Source organism: Tenrec ecaudatus, chromosome 10 (assembly GCF_050624435.1).
Source record: "Tenrec ecaudatus isolate mTenEca1 chromosome 10, mTenEca1.hap1, whole genome shotgun sequence".
In the NCBI taxonomy this organism is placed as follows: Eukaryota; Metazoa; Chordata; class Mammalia; order Afrosoricida; family Tenrecidae; genus Tenrec; species Tenrec ecaudatus.
The window spans coordinates 77,453,441-77,474,674 of record NC_134539.1 but is presented as its reverse complement, the minus strand read 5'-3'; the positions used below and the strand labels follow the sequence as shown (position 1 = coordinate 77,474,674).

General features: G+C 54.9%; 1 protein-coding gene across 1 annotated transcript in view; it reads left to right on the top strand.

The window, feature by feature from the left end:
- Window positions 1–20,887, top strand: part of PRRX2 (paired related homeobox 2) — a 50,260-nt gene extending 29,373 nt beyond the window's left edge. Inside the window, exons 2-4 of the mRNA XM_075560653.1 lie at window positions 18,366–18,562; window positions 19,111–19,289; window positions 20,391–20,887. Of these exons, the coding sequence (XP_075416768.1) occupies window positions 18,366–18,562; window positions 19,111–19,289; window positions 20,391–20,526 (512 nt within the window). The 3' untranslated portion in view covers window positions 20,527–20,887. The remainder of the gene's footprint in view (window positions 1–18,365; window positions 18,563–19,110; window positions 19,290–20,390) is intronic.
- Window positions 20,888–21,234: the final 347 nt, after the last annotated feature.

Here is a 21,234-nt window from a genome sequence, read left to right as displayed (position 1 = left end):
AATTGGGATCACCTCTCCATCTGGACCCAAATCTTATCATCTCCTTCATGTGGTCACTCATTCACATCACCATTCATTCATTTCGTGCTTACTGAGAACTTATTCGGTGGCAGGCACTGGGCCTGGTGCTGAGAATAAAGAGGTGGAAATGGTTTAGACCAGTGGTTCTCAACCCTCCTAGTGCCACGACCCTTTCATACAGTTCCTCATGTTAGGGTGACCCCCCCAACTATAAAATTATTTTTGTTGCTACTTCATCACTGTCATTTTGCTACTGTTATGAATCAGGCGACTCCTGTGCAAGGGTTGTTCGACCCCCAAAGGGGGTCTAGATCGCTGATTTAAACGGTTTATTGGTGTGATGTGGTTTTCTGTCTAGTCCAGACCAGCTTCCTGGAGGCTCCTCAGGCTTGCCCAGGACAACCACTGGTGTGTGTGTGTGTGTGTGTGTGTGTGTGTGTACCCAGGGAGAGGTATCTCGGGGAGCATAAGACCTGACTTTCATGTCTGAAGCACACACAGCTGCCTTGTACCAGTGAAACATCAGTGGCTATCCGTCCTCTTGATGGCCGAAGTTCACGCGACAGATCTGCATATGGAGGTCTAGAGCGGTTACGTACCTTGTTCAGCAAGCCTGGGATTCAAACCCACACCTTTGCCTCCAAATACATGTACGAATGGCTAGTATGATTTGGCGCTTACAGTGTCTGAGGCACTGTTCTAAGATCTTAACTCATGTACAGCTCACAACAATTCTGCGTGAGAGACACTGTGATTTCTAAGGGACTGAGAGGTGATGACTGACTCAGGACCTATGTAGTGACTCTCAAATTTGAGAGTCCAGCTCCTCATGATTGTGCTAGATGAATCACCTGCTATGCTTTTTTTGGGGGGGGGGGAATGGGGTGCCTGTCCTGACTGCCCTGGTGGCAAGGAAGAACCAGAAGTTTCCGGAACAGAGCGGGATGCTGTGGTTGGGTCTGCCGAAGCAGATGGGGTTTTGAGATCCAGCCAGAGGGCAGGCAAAGTGGTGAGACTTTTTTCATCATGTCTGCAAGAACGGAAACTTGGAGCGAGCCTAACAGCCCAACACGAGGGGAAGGACTACGTTGAGCAATTCGGGTATCCCCATGTGGGAAAGATGCAGCCTCACGAGGATTGTGACAAAGATGATGGGAATCAGGGAGAGGGGCGTAAGCTCGAGGGTAAGTGACTGCCAGTCACTGTGCGCCCAGCCCAGCCCCACGTCATCCGCAGTAACCAAGAAACATGTTCCCTGCATTGCTGCGTAAAATGAGGACACAGGAGCAAATGTTCGCCAACATAATAGATCATGTGACTTGAGTGCCTCCTGGGTGCCAAAGCAAAGCATTTCAAGGACCCCCATCCCATGGACAAGGAGCCCGGTGGTGTAGTGGTGACTTATTGGGCTGCTAACCACAGGGTCAGCAGTTCGAAACCACCAGCCACTCCTGAGGAGAAGGATGGGGCTATCTACTCCCGTAAAGAGTTACAGTCTTGGAAATGCACAGGGGATGTTCCACCCTGTCTGCCGGGTCCCTCTGAGTCGGCATGGATTTGATTGATGATGACAAATAGTAGAGGAGTGTAGCTGTGTGTGTTTACACTGTAGCTGCATGTCCACAACACGTATAGCTGGCTCGTGGCGAAGCCAGAAACGGAATGCAGCTATTTCCCGCGCAGGTTGCCCATTGGGTAAGCAGTAGGAGGTATCTGTCAACTGTGGCCCCCGAGAATGGCACCCTTGAGCCGTCCCAAGCACAGATTGCACAACTGAAATCCTGGGAGTATCAGATCGTAATCATTGGGCTCTTTGGCAGCGTCCCTTCTAAAAAAACATAAAATGGTGCTCACGCAGAGCGTCAGTGGAGACGTGTGAGCACCGATGATGTGGTCATGGGTCAGAAACCTGCGTGATGCAATGTAGGCATGATTGTGCTCGTTCAAGTGTCTGTTCATGGCCCGTCTTTGTTGGTCTCTCGCTTTCAAGGGGAGGCGAAGGAAGGCCGGAGAGAGCAGTCCCTTCTAATAGAACGATGATGGGCATTCTCCACGTCTGCACGGCCCAGGCTGGCAGCCAGCAACCACACTGGGCCCCTGAAATGTGTCTTGTGTCGTAGGACTGAGAACTTGAATGTGCATCTCCACCTGGTTTTCCGTAAGCTATCTCCACTTAATTGGACATAGCTGCATGGAGCTAGTGGCTCCCAGATTGGATGGTGGCGATTTAGAGCTCAGATCCCAGTGTGCTGCACTAGACCACCACCCCCGCGCCCTCCCTGCCCCGGTGAGGACCATTCTGAAGTTTCCCAGCTGGATCAAAGTCACTGGGTCAAACCCGTTGGAGTGGGAAGCACCCCTTCTGAACAAGCTGTCCAGGGAGCTCTGAAGTTCATGGTTAGTGCAAGCCCTTGGGGAAATCTGACCATCCACAGCAGCCCTTTCACCCGGGGAATGAGAGAGACGGAGCCAGCTTCCCAGCGTCTCAGTGGATGTCAGCCCAATGCCTTCCACTGTTAGCAAGGCAGGCTTGTGGAAGAGAGTCCTGGGGGGCGGGCGTGAGGAGGTGCTGCTTCTCAAAGCACAAATTTGGGCATGGGGTGGGGGCCGGAGAGCGAAGGAGATCTCTGGCACCCTGTTCTAGAACATCTTCATTAGGGTTGGCGGTCATGTGAGGTCATGTGATTGAGATGACATTAGAGATATTGGAGGGAGCTCATTGCGTAGGCTCTGAGCCCCCCCCCCCCTCGACTTGGTAAAGCCTTCCTGGGGCAAGAGGCAGCAGCTGGCTGGATACACAGAGGGGTATCCAGCAGCTGACTCACAGCAGCGGCCCCCAGGATGCTTGAGGGTGCACTTAGGGTGGTTGACAGCAATTGAGATGGTCTCTGCCCCAGGCTCCTGCAGGCAAATGGCAGGATGTCAAGAAGCTCAAGGGTCTTAAGTGGAAGAGAGAGACCCCACACACACTCACACATATCCCCCCCCCCCCCCACACACACAGGATCTTTCACAATGAAATTCATGAGCACAGTGTTCTTCAGATACCAGCCCCCTGGGGACAAACAGGCTGCACTAGGCTCTGGCTTGATGAATGCCTGGCTGTGTGTCCCGGGTCAGTTACTTCACCTCTCTGGACTTCACTGTCCCCACACTGTGGGAAAACCTGGGCACCTATGCCTTCCACGTTTTAGAAGGCAGGGCACATTTCATAAGTGAGAACCCCAAAAGAAGAATAAATGGGGAGCAGGTGGGGGCGGGGAGAAATCCGCCATCCTCATTTGCCGCAGGCCCCCTGTGGTGAGCAGTGTAGCCAGAGCCCAAAGGGAGCCTCCAGCTCACATTTCCCAGCAGGCCCAGAACTCCCACTGGGGCGTAAAGAAACGCCCAGCATCTCTAAAGGCCAGCCTCGCCTCCCTGGGAAGGCACTGCTGCTCCATCCCCAGGGTCCTTGGAGGCCCCCCCCAGCCATGCAAAAGGGGGCAGGGGCATCGCCTTTGTCTGGGCTGCTGTTCATGGGAGGTGACCAAGGGACCCAGGGAGGACGGTGGTTGGGTGGGGAGGGAGCAGCTTCTTCTGACTCAAAGACAGAAGAAAACAAACCAGCCCATCCGCCGAGCACAGGGTGCAGACAGCCCATGACCCAGGCCCCTGCCAAGGTTATGTACAAATCCAGGGGTGTCCGGTGCTCAGCTTTGGATTCCTCGAGGGCTCCGGGGTAGGAGCAGGGGGAGAAGCAGTGAGCAGCAGGGAGAGCAGCCGCTGTTTCCGCGTGACTGAGAAGCACTCCATGTGCCTTTCCTGAGCTGGCCCGTGAAAGGGCCCAGGGCTGCCCCCACCCCAGTGAGACGGAGGCCCCCAAGGGGAGAGCTCTTGGTCAAGGATGCACTGGGCCTGCTCTCATCCTAGATGCCTGCGAGAGGCAGCCGTTTGCCAGCTGCTTCGTCGGCCCCTGGGCCTGATGGCTGGACCAGGCACAGGCTCCCTTCCCTGGCCTTCAGAGAGCTCAGGAACTGAGAGGGGAACAGGAAGGAAGCATGTGTGTTCTCAGACACGAAACCTCAGTCCGGCTTGGGGTCCCCTCTCTGAGAACTCAGGTGTTCCCATCTGCAGCATGAGGGGCTCTGACAAATGCTCCCTCAAGTCTGGTCTCGAGAGCCCAGGAGAAGACGAGACTGAAGAGGCTTGAGACCCCAGCTCTTTGGGCATCTTTATTTCAAAACCACACACGGCTTGCAAGTTTCCTGAGAGCCCAGCCTTTACTGTGAGCTGGCAGGAAGTATCTCAGCACACCTCTGGGGTGGGGGTGAGGGTCCTCCTTTCTCTCTCTCTTTATTTCATTTTCTGGCATCCCAAATATATATTTCTGTCACATACACATGCAGTTGGCATTGCATATACGTTAGATCTCAATTGCTAAAAAATGAAACAAACGTGGTGGGTGAGTCACATGGAACTGTATCTCTGCTGCCGTCCCGCGCACAGCCTCACTGCCAACAGGTGCTGGCAAGAGGGACCCAGGACCACTCCCCCCAGCCCCCCCGCAAGAGAGAGACCAAAGCCACACACAGTCCTTGGCAGCCAGGGTCTCCCCAGTCCGGAAATGGCTGTGGAGGACAGGCCCCACCCCCAGATACCAGCCCTTATTAAAATGCAGGTTTTACGATCCACTCGGCTTGTGGCCAGAGATGAAAGGCTGCCGGACAGATGTCAGTCCTCTGCTTGGACCGAGCTTTGAGTTGCCCATTGTCCTCCTGGATGACTCCCCACCGCCCGCCCACCAGTGCCCCCACTCAAGCGGCCCCACTCTGGAGAGCTTAGTTTTAGGTCCCAGGAGCTGAGGAGACTGGATTTTCCACAAGTATCACCAGAACAGGCCCTGACTTTGAACCCCGGGCTGAGCCCTGGGATGGTCCGACCCCAGAAGGATGGGGGGGGGGGGGAGGCGGGGCTGGGAAGGGCAAGAGGGAGAGCCCTTCAGGGGCCAGCTGGGGTTCCCAGGTCCTTTGAGGTGGCCTCCTCTCCTTCTGTGACTGTGGCTCGGTCACAAATGTTCTCCATCTGACAGCTCTGTCCCCGCTCCTCCTTGGGCCTGAATCTGAGGCTGAGACGATGCTTTGGTGCACTTGCTCTTGTCCCTCAGATGACACCCTCGGTGACCACTGGGCTTCCAACTGGAAAGTTGGCAGTTTGAGCTACCCCTCCCTCTCCCCCCAGCCCCGGTGCCTGAGGAGGAAGGTGGCGTGGGGAGGATGCGCATTGGAATCAGATAGGTGATGGCCTTGAAGCTCCTTTGGAGTCAGTTCGACCTGGACACACGCGGGACATGGGGTCACCCTGAGTCAAAGTCAACTCCACAGCGACTAGTTGGGGTCTCCTTTGGGCTTCCCCACCCCGGTTTCCCTGAGCGAGCTCCTGAGACAGCCCTGTCCTCACCGCCGCACGTCTTCGTGGTCGGGACTGCTCCGTTGAGCTCTTCCCCATAGACCCTGCCTCCAAGTGGCTGTGGGGCCACCAGCCATTGTCTGGACCTGGGTGCCCGCTCCCTGTCCCCTCCCTCCTGGCACCACCTCAAGCACTAGTGGGTTGACGAATCCCATTGTTTCTCTCCAACAGCTGTGCATGCGTGTGTGTGTGTGTGTGTGTGTGTGGCTTGATTAAGATATAATTCACCTACTATCCAATTCACCCAGATGACCAGTTGAAATATACAGTTTGATGATTTTCAATATGTCCAGAGCTGTGCCAACCTTCACAATCAATTTTGGAACATCGCCCTCAAAAGATACCCACACCCTCCAGTACCTTGAACCCTCCAATACCCTGAACCCTCCAATACCTCACACCTTCCAATACCCTACACTCTCCAATACCCTGCACCCCTCCAATACCCTGAACACTCCAATACCCTGCACCCCTCCAATACCCCGCACCCTCCAATACCCTGAACCCTCCAATACTCTGCACCCTTCCAATGCCCTGCACCCTTCCAATGTCCTGCACCCTCCAATACCCAGCACCCTCCAATACCCCACACCCTCCAATACCCTGCGCCCCTACAATACCCCGCACCCTCCAGTACCCCGCACCCTACAATACCCCGCACCCTCCAGTATCCCACACCCTCCAATACCCCACACCCTCCAGTACCCCACACCCTCCAATACCCTGCGCCCCTCCAATACCCCGCACCCTCCAATACCCTGCACCCCTCCAATACCCTGCACCCTCCAATACCTTGAACCCTCTAATACCCCGTGCCCTCCAATACCCCGCACTCTCCAGTACCCCGCGCCCTCCAGTACCCTGCGCCCTCCTCCTAGGCGGTCACTAACCTACTTTCTGTCCCTGTGGAGCCATGATTCTGGACATCGCATCCCAATAGAATCATCCAGTATGTGACCTTTTGTGATCCTGTAGTGGAGATTCATTCATCTGGTGGCATGTGTCTGAGCCCTGTCCGTCCGTCCGTCCCTGCGGCTGCGTCGTATGCCTGGTTTGATCATACTGTTAGCGACATGATCTGTTAAGTGGGCTTACCTCCTTGTGCTTCTCCAGTCAGCTGGTGGTGGGCACTTTGTTCCACCTCTCCACCAATGGGCACAGTGAGGCTGGGATCACGTGAGTCTCGGTGTGGGCACCTGCCATGGGGCACATACCTTGGGTGGGTATCTAGACGTGGGTAGGCACCACTGGGTCCTATTCCTGAATCTGAGGAGCCCTGCCCAGGTCATGGCACTTGGCTGCCAACCCTTGAATCCACCCAGTGGATTCTGGTACAAAAGGAGCGGTGGTCTGCTTCTATCAAGGTGGCAACCAGGAACCCCTGTGGAGGAGGGCTGCTCTGTCCCCCAGGGGCCCCAGGAGTTGGAAATCAACGTGCGGGATTCTAACAATACGGTGACTCTCGATTTCCCCTTTTGAGGAATACTGGGACTCCTTCTCAAAGCAGATGCCCGGTCCTGCATCCACCGGACACAGCCAGAGGCTTCTAAGGGCTCTGTCTCACGAGCCCAGGTCTGCGCCCAATCCCTGCTGTATTGATAATGGCAGCCTTAAGCAAGGAGAGCTGGCATCTTCCGTTTGGTCAGCCTCTCTTGCTGCCTGGTGATGCTGAGTGCTTGCTCTCGGGCTTGCTGGTCCTGTGTGAAGTTCCTCAGAACGGAGTCTGCACGGGTCCATTGTGAGGGCCCTTCCTCTAGCTCCTCCCTTACCCGCTGGATGCTTTGCGGATGGCTCCTCCCGCCCAGGGGCCTGGCCTTGCGCTCCTTGGTGGTGCTCAGGACCAGTTTCGATTGTGATGCAGTTCAGTTGTCTTCAGCTGTGGTGGGTGCTTGAGCACTCCAGGTCTTATATGTGAGAATCCCTCCCTGGTCACTTTGAGGCGAGGAATCAAGAAAAAGGGTCATGGCGGCTTCTGTTGGATCCCCCTCCCCCCGTGGGCCCAGTCCTGGGCACACAGCAGCCCCCAGACTGAAACCCAGCCCCTTCCTGCTGGAGCCCCCCCCCCCCTCACTGACTGCAGGGGCCCAGGGCACTATACCTCCCTAAGGAGAACGCACAGGCCCCGCGACCCTGAAGACAGCCCGGTGGAGGGGGCAGGGGCGGGGGGGGGGCTGGGCTTTGAAGCCCTTCCATTGCCTCTTTGCCCGTTTGTTAAACCATCCATCAGCCATTCTCCAGGATTCAAGAAGTGTGGGTGAAGAATCTACTGTGTACATGCGAGGCCATCAGGTGGGAATCCCACCCCAAACCAGGCGCCCACGGGCACCTCGAGTCTGACTCCCGGGACCCACATGTCGACAGTGAGTCTGTGCTCCATGTGGCACCGGGAGACACTCAACGTCAAGTCCCAGTCTCTTCCCTCAAAGATCTCATGTCTAGTGCGACAGCTGGGCAAAGGACATCACCCTCGCCTCCTGTGCCACAGGACGGGGAAGCGCAGACTTCTGTGGGCGCTTCCATCTGGGAGCCCAGGAAGGCTTCCTGGAGGAGGAGGCCTTTCTGCTGAGATCTGAAAGCGAACCGAGGAGAGGGAAAGGGGAGATTGTATGCCCAGGAATGACCTGGGCCGGGCTGACAGTGAGAGGGGGAGCATGTCCAGATGTGAGCCCTGACCCCAAGGAGGTCAGTGGACATCTGGACAACCCTGAGACCACCAGCCTTGGCTCCACTGGCGTGGGTGGTCCCCCTACAGATAAAGCCTGTAAAACCCTTCAGGTAGCAAGAGACTACCAGGAGGGTGGTGGGAAACTAGTGGCTGTGTAGCCCGTGGGCTTTGGAGCGCAAGGCGCCTTGGCTGTGTGACCTTGGGCAGCTCTTACTCCCTCTCTGGGTCTCCTCCGTAAGGCAAAGCTGCTCGCACCTGCCCCCTCCTGAGGTGGTTGGGAAAACTGCCTGTATAATCTCATGAGCGGGAGCCTTGGCGGTGTGGTGGTTGTGAATCGGGCTGCTAACGGAGAAGTCAGCAGTTCAAAACCATGTGCTGCTCTGAGGGAGGAAGACACGGCTTTCTGCTCTCCTCAAGAGTAACCGTCTTCTCGGAAACCCCCCAGGGGCAGTTCCACCCTGTCCCATGGGGTCACTTTACGTCCACATCAACTCCATGGCAGTAGATTTTGAGAAGAACCAAGACCTTCTTGTTCCTTGTCCCTGGTCCTCAAGATGGAACGCCGTTTGGGGGTCTCTTGCTTGTGCTGCGGGCTGATGTGGGTCAAGCCTGAGGCAGGCGGGGGGTGTTCTGTGTTGTAGTATTCTAGCATTGCTAAAACAGAACCATCACAAGCAACAGCTTGCGCACGCACGCAGGGATGTGCCTTCTCACAGGACGCCAGCAGGGGAAAGCCAGTGCCCGCTCATTGGCTCCTTCGTGATCTTCCCGTGGCTTGGCAGGTGGCCGCCCCTCTGTGCTCGGCTCCCCCCTTTACGTCTCCAAAGATAATCATTCAGGGTCTACCTGACACCAGAGAGTCCCCTTTTCAGAAAGAAAACAAAATTTACTCAGCGCTCCCTGGCAATGAAAAACATTTATTCCCTAACTCATAATCCGGGAACACCCCCCTGCCCCAGAGGTTCTTGGGTGCCACGTGGTCAGGCGATGGGCTGCTAACTGCACAGTCAGCAGTTCACAGCCACCAGCCGCTCCTCGGGAGGAGGAGGAGGCGTCTGCTGTCCCACGGGGGTGGTTTCACTCTGCTCTAGGGCAGTGGTTCTCCACCTTCCGGATGCCTCTACCCTTTCATACAGTCCCTCATGTATGCTGACCCCCCCCAACCATAACATTAGTTCGTTGCTACTTCATCACTGCCATTTTGCTACTGTTAGGAATTGGATGACCCCATGTGAAAGAGTCCTTTGACCCCCAAGGGGGTCTCAACCCACAGGTTGAGAACCATCGCCCTCGTGGCATCCGTTAAGGTCCTTGCTTGGTCCAACCATTTGCACTTGGCCGTCAACTGAAGGTTGGCTGTTTGAACCTACCCAGCAGCGGGGGAAGGCCTGGTGATCTAGTGAGAACACACCCTGTGGAGCTCAGTTCCACGTTGGACCCTGAGGTCCAGGGGTTGGGGTCTCCGTGGTGTCAAGGATCGAGATGTAGGGTACTCAGAGCACTAAGTGACGTCCAGGCTAAAGATGGCCTTTCTGGGAGTCTTATCTAAGACTTCTAAGAGGTCCTTCAGAGGAATACAAACCTCTCCCAAGAAACCTTTAGGGGGAAGCAGGCCTCTCCCTGGCCTCTCCACCCCCACCCTGCATCCACTCCCAGGTCCTCCTGGCTCTAGGTATGTCTGCCCAGTCGCTGCTTCTCTGACGAGGACCCGGTGTTAATGTGTTACATCCACATTCAGGTCCCAGGGACCCGCTGTTTATTTTTGTGAATGTGTTGGCAGGGGAGGGGGACCTGCTTCCTTGGTCAGAATCAATGCTAATTAATAAAAGTTATTTATTTGGGTTGGAACGGGCTGAGGCCCTGAGGTCAGGCGCAAACGCAGTCTTTCCAGCAAAAACAAACAGAGGGTGTCTCTCCGCAGCTCGAGAAAGGCTGAAACGAAGGGGCTGCGTTTATTTGTCTTAGGAAGAATTTGCCGTTAATTCCCTCCAGACTATTTAGACCCTTAAATTACACGGAATAAGGAAAACCCAAGGCCTGGGAAGGGGAGCCAGGGACACTTGATCATGGGGCTGAGAGCTTTTTGTGGGTGTGTGTGTGAAATCATTTAATAGCAGAAAATTGTGCACCAGCCTCTCCTGCTCCCCTCGCCCCCGCCCCTCTCGTTGTAACGCATTGAGAGCAATGTGATTTGGGTTTGGGGAGAAAGAGAGACAGATGGGTGTGTGTTGGGAGGGGGAGAGCCCCTCACAGGGGCATCAAAACAATCCATACTTTCAACCTCCCGAGGGGTGGGGTGGGGGCAAAGAACTGTTTTTCCAGTTGGGGCAAAAATATATACCACCAAACATATCACCTGTCAACAACTCATACATCTGATTCGGTGACGCCAAAGGACTTCTTTAAGCTGTAACATCCTCCCCAAATACTCGGCCACGGTCAACAAAAATCCGTGGCCTCTCAACAAACCCTTCCCCCTTCCCTCACTGTCACCAAGTCGATGCCGACTCATCACGACCCTATAGAACAGGGTAAGATTGCCCCTGTGAGTTTCCAAGAGGTAACTCTTTACAGAGTAGAAAGCCCCATCTTTTTCCCTCGGAGCAGCTGGTGGTTTAGAATGACCGACCTTGAGGTTAGCAGCCCAACAAGTAACCATTACACCACCAGGACCCTTCTTCCTGCCCTGGTAAGGACTAATGATCTATGGCTTCTGTGAGGGAGGGAGGGCAGATGGTATTTGCCCTTCGGCGGCTTCCGTGTGGCTCATGCCCCCCCACACCTCGGTTCTCAGGGCTGCGTGGCATTCCATCCTGTGTGATGACTGCACCATGCTTGCTTGGCCCCTCCAGCTGTGGGTGGGCTTCCCACTGTTGCCACTTTGGGGCGCGGGTGAACAGTGCCGCCATGAACAGTGTTGAGCACAAGTCTTTCCAGAACACTTTGGCATAACCCTCCTGGGCCCGGACAAGTCCCAGCACGCCCTGGGTGCTGTGAAAAGGGGGAACCTGAATGACAAGGGCACGAAGCTTCTGGGAGCATTGACTAATTGATTGATTTTCTAAATGCTCGAAGCCTAAACTCGGAGGGGGCCACCCACCGTCCACAACCCCGGTCCGGGGCAGGGATCAATTCAGCAACTTGCATGAAAAGCAGACCCAATGCCATCAAGTCCATTCAGACTCAGAGAGACCCTGTGGGGCAGAGTAGAACTGTTCCAGAGACTTTCCAAGGTGGTGATCTTTACAGACAGCCTCACCTGTCTCCCACGCCGCAGCTGGTGGATTTGAACTGCCAACCTCGAGTTTACTTGTCCAGTGCTTATTCCACCCTACCACCAGGGCTCCTTATTTTTTTTCCCCACTAACGATAAATATTCAGCAAAGATGCTCAGAAGCACAGCGCAAGAGCTGCTGCTTTCTCTGAGTCCAACATTGTAGGCTCCAGTCCTGGGCTGACTGCTGTCTCCTGACCTTTGACCGGGACCGGACCCATCTGTCCACGGCAAAGACCTGTGGGAAAGACTCGTTTTCAGACACAAGGCTGGTTGCCACAATGCAATGACGCTAAGGACCCCTGTGTGTTTCCGCTGACTCAGTTCTGACCAGGGGGAATGTTTGTGGAGCAGTGACTAAGCTCTTGGCACGGAATGAAGCCCGTCCGCACAGCCGGCTGACGGGTGTTTTCACAGACGAGGAAACTGATGGTCAGGGGAAAGGCAAGCCCTGGGTGGACCCAGATCCTAAATGGCTTCAGTCTGCTAGTTAAGTCCACTGGGAGGAAGAAGATACTGGTGATGGCGGGAGACCCGGGGAGGGGGACTGAAGATTGAGTGGTCTGGCTCAGAAGGGGTCATTTTTCCAGGTTTGCAAACAGCTGGGAGTAATGTGTGGGTACAGGCTCTGGGCCGCTCCCCAGGGCAGCAGCAAAACCAGAGCCAAGACCAAGGAGAATCCATGGCCTAAGACCAGCTGTATTGTCCCCTCATGTCACAGTGACCTGGGAACGGGGGACTGGGGTTCTCTCAGCTCTTGGCTTTACTGGCCAGCTGTGACCTGGGGCACGCCACTGCCCCCAGCTCCACTGCTCTCAGCAGTGGGTTTCCCCCTTTAGAGCAGAGAGGTGCCAGGAGCTCAGTCATGTTTCTGAAGTGACTTTGGTAGTGTCCCCTCCCCATAGTGTGTCAGCTGACTCTGAGAAGGGGGCTGCTCCCCCCCCACCCACCCCCAATGTCATTGTCCCTGGGTGCAAGGTGGATGGAGAATCCCCTCATCTCAGATGGCTGAACGGGTTTCCTCTTGTGTAAAATGGCTGGGTGCAAGAATTCCGTGGGTGGGGGCGCAGTGGCCAGCATCTGAGGGGCGTTTCCTGTGCCAGCAGCCTTCAGGGGGACCCCAGGCGCCGGGCGAGTCAGGACCCCCGTGGAGACAGTCCAGTGTCAGCTGGGGGCGAGGGCTGATGGGTGGGGGTCGGGAATGCCTTTGCCTGAAGTTGGCTTAACTGGACACGAGTGTTTCCGCCCGCGCCCACTTGCCAGCGAGCGGGCCGCCCAAAATGGTTTTCATGTCGGCGTCCAAGTTGGACAGGCTCAGAAATGCACCCCCCGCCCCCCAAAAGTGTCTGTTTGTGGTTGAAGTGCCTCCTGCCTGGGGTTCGTGCCCAGGGGACCGGCCGCACGGGGAGATGGGCGGGGTCCTGCGGGGCGCCCGCCCCCTTCCGGGATATTGACCACGCCCCGCCTCCAGCAGCGCCCCCCGCGGTTTCGGTGTGAGGTTTCGCTCAGCTCCGGGGGCGCTGGGGCTCGGTGGGGAGGCATTCCCGGCATCGGACGTTCTCATCCATCTTCGCCTTTTCTTGGAGCGCAGGGGTGAGGAGTGAAGAGCGAGCCTGGTCTCGCTACAAGACCAACTCTCGGGGCCACTGCCGTCCCTCCGCACCGTCCTCCCCGCCTCCCCGTGTGCCTCGGGGTGTGTGGGGGGGTGTGCAGGGGCTGCAAGGATTTCTCAAAGGGAAAAATACTAGACATGCTCTGCAGGCCAGGGTTTCCCCACCCAGCGCTGTTAGCACCATGCACTGGATGCTTGCCAGAACCCCCGCCCCGAGTCCTGCGCCCTGTTGGCCGTTGGCCGTACCAGCTAACAACAATACAAATGTTCCCAGACACAGCCTCATGTTCCCGAGGGACAAAATGGCCCTCCACTGAGAAATTCTGGTTAAGCCAAGCTTCAAAGTCATCTTTTCCAGGACACCCTCCCTGATTCCTTCCCCTTCCAAGCACACACACACACACACACACACACACACACACACACGCGCGCGCACGCTCAGCCTGTTTCAGCAAGTCACTTAGATTCTCAAGAATCAGTAAACCCAACTACCCAGGAGCTGCTTCAAAAGCAAGGCTTGAATATTCCTCTGTTGCTGGGCCTGGAATGTTCTGGAGGCTCAGTGATGGCTGAACAAATGGCCGGCACTGTGGGAGGGACACAGGGTGTACACAGGGCGCGTGCATATGGGGAAACATTTGTCGGTGTGCGCAACGGACCCTTTGGCTAAACCGTGGGCAAACGGGCCCTCAGACCCCCTGTGGGTGGGGATGCAATGTGGGCCAGGCCCCTGACAGAATCTGGCCCAAAGATGCCATGGCAAAATCAGAAAGTCATGTCTGCTGGTGATCGACTGGCACAATGCCAAATGCTCATCCGTCAGGCTCTGGGTGCATAAGCCAGGGGACAGACAAGTCACAGAGGGAATCCATGGAGTGGGACATCAGATGGGGGGAGGGGAAGCTGTAGGTGCAGAGTAGTGCTGGTATGCTATGTTTTGTAAGAGATAGGGGAAGAAAGTATTATGCATATCTTAGCGTCATTTTCAAAAAGAGATATTGGAAGGATACTGCAAGGTTTGTGGTTTTTAAACGAGGCCCTGAAGGGGGAGGGAAGGCATGAGAGGCTAACAATCCCAATACTGATCCATCCTGGGGGCAGATGGGATGGTCCTGTTCACGCGTACATCCAGGCAGCCGAAAAAGAGGGCTAAGTTGTTCTGTACTGACATAGAAAGAAGGGTGTCTGTCAGTCCAGGTAGACTAGAGAAACAAATTCATAGACACTCAGGTGTATAAGAGAGAATTTGGGGTTTTTTTATTAAATACTTTTATTGGGGGCTCTTACAGCTCTTATCACAATCCATACATTCATCCATTGTGTCAAGCACATTTGTACATATGTTGCCATCATCATTTTCAAAGCATTTTATTTCTACTTGAGCCCTTGATATCAGCTCCTCATTTTTTTCCTCCCTCCCCCACCCCCCACCTTCACAAACCCTCGGTAAATTATAAATTATTTTCATATCTTAAATCGTCCGCTATCTCCCTTCACCCACTTTTCTGTTGATCATCCCCCTGGGAAGGGGTTATATGTTGATGTTTGTGATTGATTCCCCCTTTCTCCACCCACCTTCCCCTTCCCCTCCTGGTATCTCTGTTCTCATTATTGGTCCTGAGGGGTTTATCTGTCCTGGGTACTCTGTGTTTCCAGCTCTTATCTGTAGCGGTGTACATGTTCTGGTCTAGCTGGATTTGTAAAGTAGAATTGAGGTCATGATAGTGCGGGGGAAGGAATCATTAAAGAGCTAGAGGAAAGTTGTATGTTTCATTGGTGCTATACTGCACCCTGACTGACTTATCTCTCCCTCGTGACCCTTCTGTAAAGGGATGTCCAGTTGTCTACAGATGGGCTTTGGGTCTCCACTCCTCATATTCCACCCCCCTTCACATTGGTATGATTTTGTTCTGGGTCTTAGATGCCTCATAATGTGACCAGACGTCCCGCTTTTGGCGGGACAGTCCTGATTTTTAACAATTTTTCCCACGTCCTGCGGCGTTTTAAAAAAAGTCCCAGTTTTTGGAAAGAATGCACGACAAGCTAGGGTATACAGTTTTCAGCTGTCATGTGGCTATTTCACCAGGATATGAGTTTTATCAATGGTGTCCTGCTTTACCAATGTTAAAATCTGGTCACCTTAGATACTGATCCTTTCGAAACCTCATGATCACACAGGCTGGTGTGCTTCTTCCATGTGGGCTTTGTTGCTTCTCATCTAGATGGCTGCTTGTTTATCTTCAGGCCTTTAAGATCCCAGACGCTCTGTCTTTTGATAGCCGGGCACCATCAGCTTTCTTCACCACATTTACTTATCCACCCATTTTTGTTTTCAGCGATGAAGTTGAGAAGGTGAGCATCACAGAATGCGGATTATTAGAACAAAGTATTCTTGTGTTGAAGGAGTAGTTGAGTCAAGGCCCAATGTCCATCTGCTACCTTAGTATTTAACATATAAATATAAGTACATAGATCTATTTCCCTATCGTTATATATAAATATATTTACATATGTACATGCCTGTACTTAGACCCCTTTGCCTCTGTGTTAGTCTGGGTAGACTAGAGAAACAAATCCATGGACACATATATGTGTATAAGAAAGATTTATATACAAGAGCAATTGAACATTGAGAAAACATCCCAGCCCAGTCCAGATCAATAAGTCTGACATTAGCCCATATATCTGATACCAATCTGTAAAGTCCTCTTCAGATTCATGAAACACATGCAATGACACCGAATGTAGAAGATCACAGACCAGTGGGTAGAAAGTCTTTACATCCAGTAGCATTGGAAACATCTCAGCGCTGGCAGGGGTCTCTGCATGGCTTCTCCAGCACCCAGAGCTGCATCAGGGTGTGTCCATGTGTCTTGTCAGCTGCTATGTCTCCCAGGGTGTGAGCAGAGAGTCTCCCACCTCCAAGGAGGAAATATTGGAATTCTCAGAATCCTTAGGGGAAGGCTATGCCCACACAGAAGCCTCATTGGCTGTGACCTGATTGACAGGCTAGACGCCACTCCTACACACTTAATCCTTAAACTGACAATTAAATTATATAACTACCACAGCCTCCTAGTTCATTCCTCTATTTCCTTTTACTTTCCTCTTATCCCACTATCATGTTCAGCCTCATTCAAGCTTTAGTAATATCTCGCTGTTACATTGCCCTTGATTAAGCCCCACTAGGCATCCTACACCCTTCTCTCCATCACTTCTTGTTCCCTTGTTGTTCCTTTGTCCCTGGGTTGGTTGACCCCCAGCAAGAGAGAGTTTTATATCAAAGAACAATTGTACATTAACAAAGCAGCCCATCCCAGTCCAGTCCAATTCCATAAGTCTGACATTAGCCCATATGTCCAGTGCCAGTCTATAAAGTCCTCTTCAGACTCACAATACACATGCAATGATGCTGAATCCAGGAAGAGCACAGGCCAGTGGGTGGAGAGTCTTATGGATCCAGTGGTAGTGTAAGCATCTCAGCGCTGGCAGGGGTCTCCATGTGACTCCTCTAGCTCCAGAGCTCTGGCTGTATCAGCATAGCTCTATCAGGTTTGTTGTCAGTGTTGTCTTGCAGAAAGTGTGCTTGTCTCGCCTCCAGCAAGCTATTTATCTCCCTTATGCCTACAAATGAGGTCATCAAGATGCGACCTGATTGACAGGCTAAACTCCACCCCTTCACTCTTAAGTCTCAAATTGACAACAGACATGTAACTACCACAATGTCCAAAATAACACTAAATACAACTCAGCAGTTTGACACACCAGTGAGTATAGTATACAGGTAGGTTTTTAATGTTTGTTTGCAGTCTGGTACTTTACTAACCTTGTGCCCCTCCCTCCCATGGACAGCATATGTGGAAGAATCTGTCGCCTTGGGACTAGTGCTGGGGAGGCCCGTACACTCCTTCTGTGTCATTCGAATCTGTTAGCACGACAAGCAGTGGCAGTACTGTGCTGGCTTTCAAAAAGAAGACCATCAAAGAAGAGAGAAACACATGCTGGGTCGCAGGGTGTTGGTCCTCAGTGCTGTCTGGTATCAGGTGGTCATGGCGGGCTCCCTGGGGGAACAGGCAGTAAGCTGGGTCTTGTGGGGTGAAGGGTCCATGGTTCTGTAGAAGACTTAAAAGTGGGAAACGGCAGCTGAGCACCCCTTACTTCAATCCCCAAGGGACAAGACAGGGCCCAGGAGATGATGGTTACCAGCAGGTCACTGTGTGCGTGTCTTCTCCAGCATCACACTGGGTTACTGCTACCTGAGCTGCCATATTCGTCCCATAGATGGCAGCACAGACCCTTAGTCAACTCCACTTTGGGTCTCATCTCCGGGTAGTCCCCAGTGCACTGGCTTGGACTTTGCTTACATTCTGCCCTTATCTGGATGCCTTCCCTCCCTCCCTGCTTCGGATATGATTGGAGAACTCTTGCACATGCTCCAGAACTCGGCTGACCATTTTCCCATTGCTTGCCCGAGCTAAGCCCCGGATGCGCCCTGGTCTGTGTCCTGATGCAGCCCATATAGCCAAGGCACTAGGCTCTCTTGCTCTGGGTCCTGTGTGCCTGCTGGGTGAGAACGCCAGGGGATTCACCCCTACCTGGCATCAGGCACAGGACCCAGCACATAGTAAGCATTCAAGATGCTCAGAAGAGGCCCTTTTGCTAGGTAGGGACTTCTGGAAGCTACTCTGGGTTGGGCTTGGTCTTTGGTGAACTGAACCAGGACCCTGGGGCCAGACTGGTGGTTTCAAATCCCACCTCTACCAATTAGGCACCAGGTGCTTGAACTTGGACATCGGCCTCTCTGAGTTCTCCTATGCCCCCTGTAAACTGAGAGGGGACGGCAGCAGCACCTGTCCTCAGGCTGGGTCCTGCTGGCACCCCACGATCTGTGGCTGTTACAGAGTCTGTGCGCAGTGGTCCCCGAGAACCATGCCTTACAGCTCCTTCCTGTGCACGCATATGGTTAAGCTCCAACGACAATGTCGATGAAGAGTTTGTCATGCCAGAACTTGAGGCCAGGTGCTGTGGACGCTCCTGGACCCTCCCTGGGCACTTCCTCCAGGAGACAGCAGGTGTCTGCCTCCTGGACTCTTGCCTGGCCACTCCCTTGCTTTGGCCAGGCTGTGGACTTCTTGGGGCAGAAGCTGGGCTGCATGCCTCCACCCTGGAGTCCCCGTGGACAAAATGTGTGGAAGAATAAGTGCATGAATGCACAATCAGATGAATAAGAGAGGGAATGGAAGGCACTTGGCCACGCCCCTGGGCCAGTCAATTGCTGGTGGCCCAATGGGGGGCGCTGCGGGCGCCGCGCTGCCCCCTTCCAAGCCAACCCTCCGGCCCCTCCACAGGTGAGTGCCCCAGTCCGGGGCGCGGCGGTGGCGGCAGCGCGGCCAAACGGAAGAAGAAGCAGCGCCGAAATCGGACTACATTCAACAGCAGCCAGCTGCAGGCCTTGGAGCGCGTGTTCGAGCGCACGCACTATCCCGACGCCTTCGTGCGCGAGGAGCTCGCCCGGCGGGTCAACCTGAGCGAGGCCCGCGTCCAGGTGAGCTCGGCCTGGGCGCTGCGCATCCGGGGCCCCCGTGGGAGTTTCAGAATTACTGCGACGGAGTGTCCAAGAATGGGAGCATCCAACTGGCTGTGTGACCTTGAGCAAGTTAATTAACCTCGTACAGAGCACGGGGGTCAATCTGGTGAGATTCAGAGGAGCTGGTGCGTTTGTAAATTGCGTAGGGCAGTGCCGGACACGGAGGCTTTTGATAAGAATAGTTTTCAAGTGTTGGATGCTTGCTCCGTGCCAGCTTCGAGCTTCATACCCAGCAGCTATTTCTCTGGACAGCATCACCAGGGCAGTGTCTGCTGCCCCTCTGCCCACACTCACCCAGCAACCTTTTATCCTCCCCATGCTACCGAGGGGCTGCCCACCCTGGGATGCTGGCCGGGCAGGCTCACGCCCCGGGCCAAAGGAACGCTGGAGGCCCGAGGTCCCCCCGGAGGTGTGGGGTGTGTGTGTGTGTGTGTGTGTGTGTGTGTGTGTGTGTGTGTGCCCCTCCTCTGCCCCTGCGCCCTGCTCATCCCTGCCACCCGTCCCAGGTCTGGTTCCAGAACCGGCGTGCCAAATTCCGCCGGAATGAGCGGGCCATGCTGGCTAACCGCTCCGCCTCGCTCCTCAAGTCCTACAGCCAGGAGGCCTCCACCGAGCAGCCTGTGGCGCCCCGGCCCACCGCGCTGAGCCCAGACTACCTCTCCTGGACGGCCTCACCCCCCTACAGGTAAGAGTAGTAGCCAGAGGGCCACTGAAGGCATTTGGGGTCCAGGCTTGTTTGAGGACCTGGGGTGAGCCGTGCCCTGGGGCCTCCTGGGTGGTGTAGGTGCCAATGCATGAGTTCGTGTGATTGTTTGGTGTGTGCACATTCACCTGTGTGTGCGTGCGTGCGTGTGCATACACGTGGGCAGGGGAGAGAAGGCGGGGCCTGTCTCCTCCTGTGGAGAGAAAATAAAGTTCAGATGTCACCCCGAGGAAGCCCAGAACCTTCCAGAAGAGTCCCAGTCTGACACAGGGGCCCTATCCTCCAGTGTAGCCCTTCCAGGCCAGAAACTGACTGGAAATGTTGAGGGAAGAGCCTGGCCCACAGCCAAGTTCTGGGCAGTTTCAGACCAGGTCGAAGCTGGCAGAGGGCTCCGGCGGGGGAGGGTGGGGAGAGGGAGGAAGGGCTCACGGGCTTGGTTGCTGGGTCATCCTCCACATCTCTAGGGGGCACACCAGTCACCCTTCTCACTCCAACTGCCATCCAATTGATGCCGACTCGTGGGGACCCTGCAGGACAGGGTGGAACCGCCCCTGTGGGTTTCTAAGAGGGCAACTCTTTGTGGGAGTAGAAAGCCTCGTATTTCTTCTGAGGAGCGACTGGTGGTCTTGAACTGCTGGCCCTGAGGTTAGCAGCCTAACATGCAACCACTGTACCATCAGGGCTGCTTAGTCTGAGCCCTAGGTGAGGCCCTCCTTAGGCCGACAGTTCTCTGGATGTCCCTCCCTGCCCTGTCCTTATCTGGGGGCAGGGAACAACCACAAACAGGTGTGTGCTAAGGTCACACACACACACCCCCAGGGGCAGCCCAGGCCAGGAGCAGGTATGGAGTAACTCATGGCCCAGAGAGGGACGGCACCAGTAAACTGGGGAGACTGTGTTGTCCCAGCACCGGCCCTGGTGCCTCTGATTCCTGCCCAAACCCCACAGCCACCCAGGCCCCAGGGAAAGGTTTCCCAGGAGAGCCAGCTGAGGTAGTGGGGGGGAGGGGAAGAGCAGGGGGAAGGGTCAGCTCTGGTCAGCAACCATCTCACCACCGTGTTCTGGTACCCCTGTCATTTCTAGCACGATGCCGCCCTACAGCCCTGGAGGCTCAGGCCCTGCAGCCCCAGGGGTCAACATGGCCAACAGCATCGCCAGCCTCCGCCTCAAGGCCAAGGAGTTCAGCCTGCACCACAGCCAGGTGCCCACTGTGAACTGATGGTGGCCTGCCAGGACGCCGGCGCCTCTTTTGTCCAACCACAGAGGAGAGAACACAGACACACACACACACACACACACACACGAGTGACATCTTCTCCTGTCCCCTGTCCGGGGACAAGCTAGTTGGGCTATCATGGACCCTCTCTCCAGCCTGGACTTCTGACCCCAGAGGCTGCTGATGCGTCTGGAGCCCAGCTGAGCACCCAGCCACGGCCGCCTGCGACTTCAGCCCATGAGCGTTGGACGGGTTGGGTCGGAAGTGGACCAGGCGCTTGCCAAGGACCTCACTCACTTTGTGTATGAAAACCAAAAGGCCTTTTTGTCTTTAAGAAATAAAACGATTTTTTTAATCCTGAAAACTTGTGGGAGGGCAGAGCCATGAGGGGTGAGGCAGGTTTGCAAATCCGTTCTGGCTGCTTGGGACGGAGCCCGGAGCTCCCAAGAGCTCCTCTCTGGCCTCACGGGCCTGACTCGGTTGGTTTCCACTCTGAAGACCCCCAGGGGGCGGGGAGTGAGCCTCCAGGAGGAGGGCCCCTTGCCCTGGTCCCTAGAGGAAGATTCCGCCCAACCCTGCGTCTGCCTTGCTAGGTGACATGGGGAAGGACCCCTTCCTCACTGGGCAGGGGGCATCTTCTCTACCCCACAAGGAGCAGCGTAGGTAGCCGGAGATCTGACACCACGTGGGGTGCAGATGCTGGAAGAACAC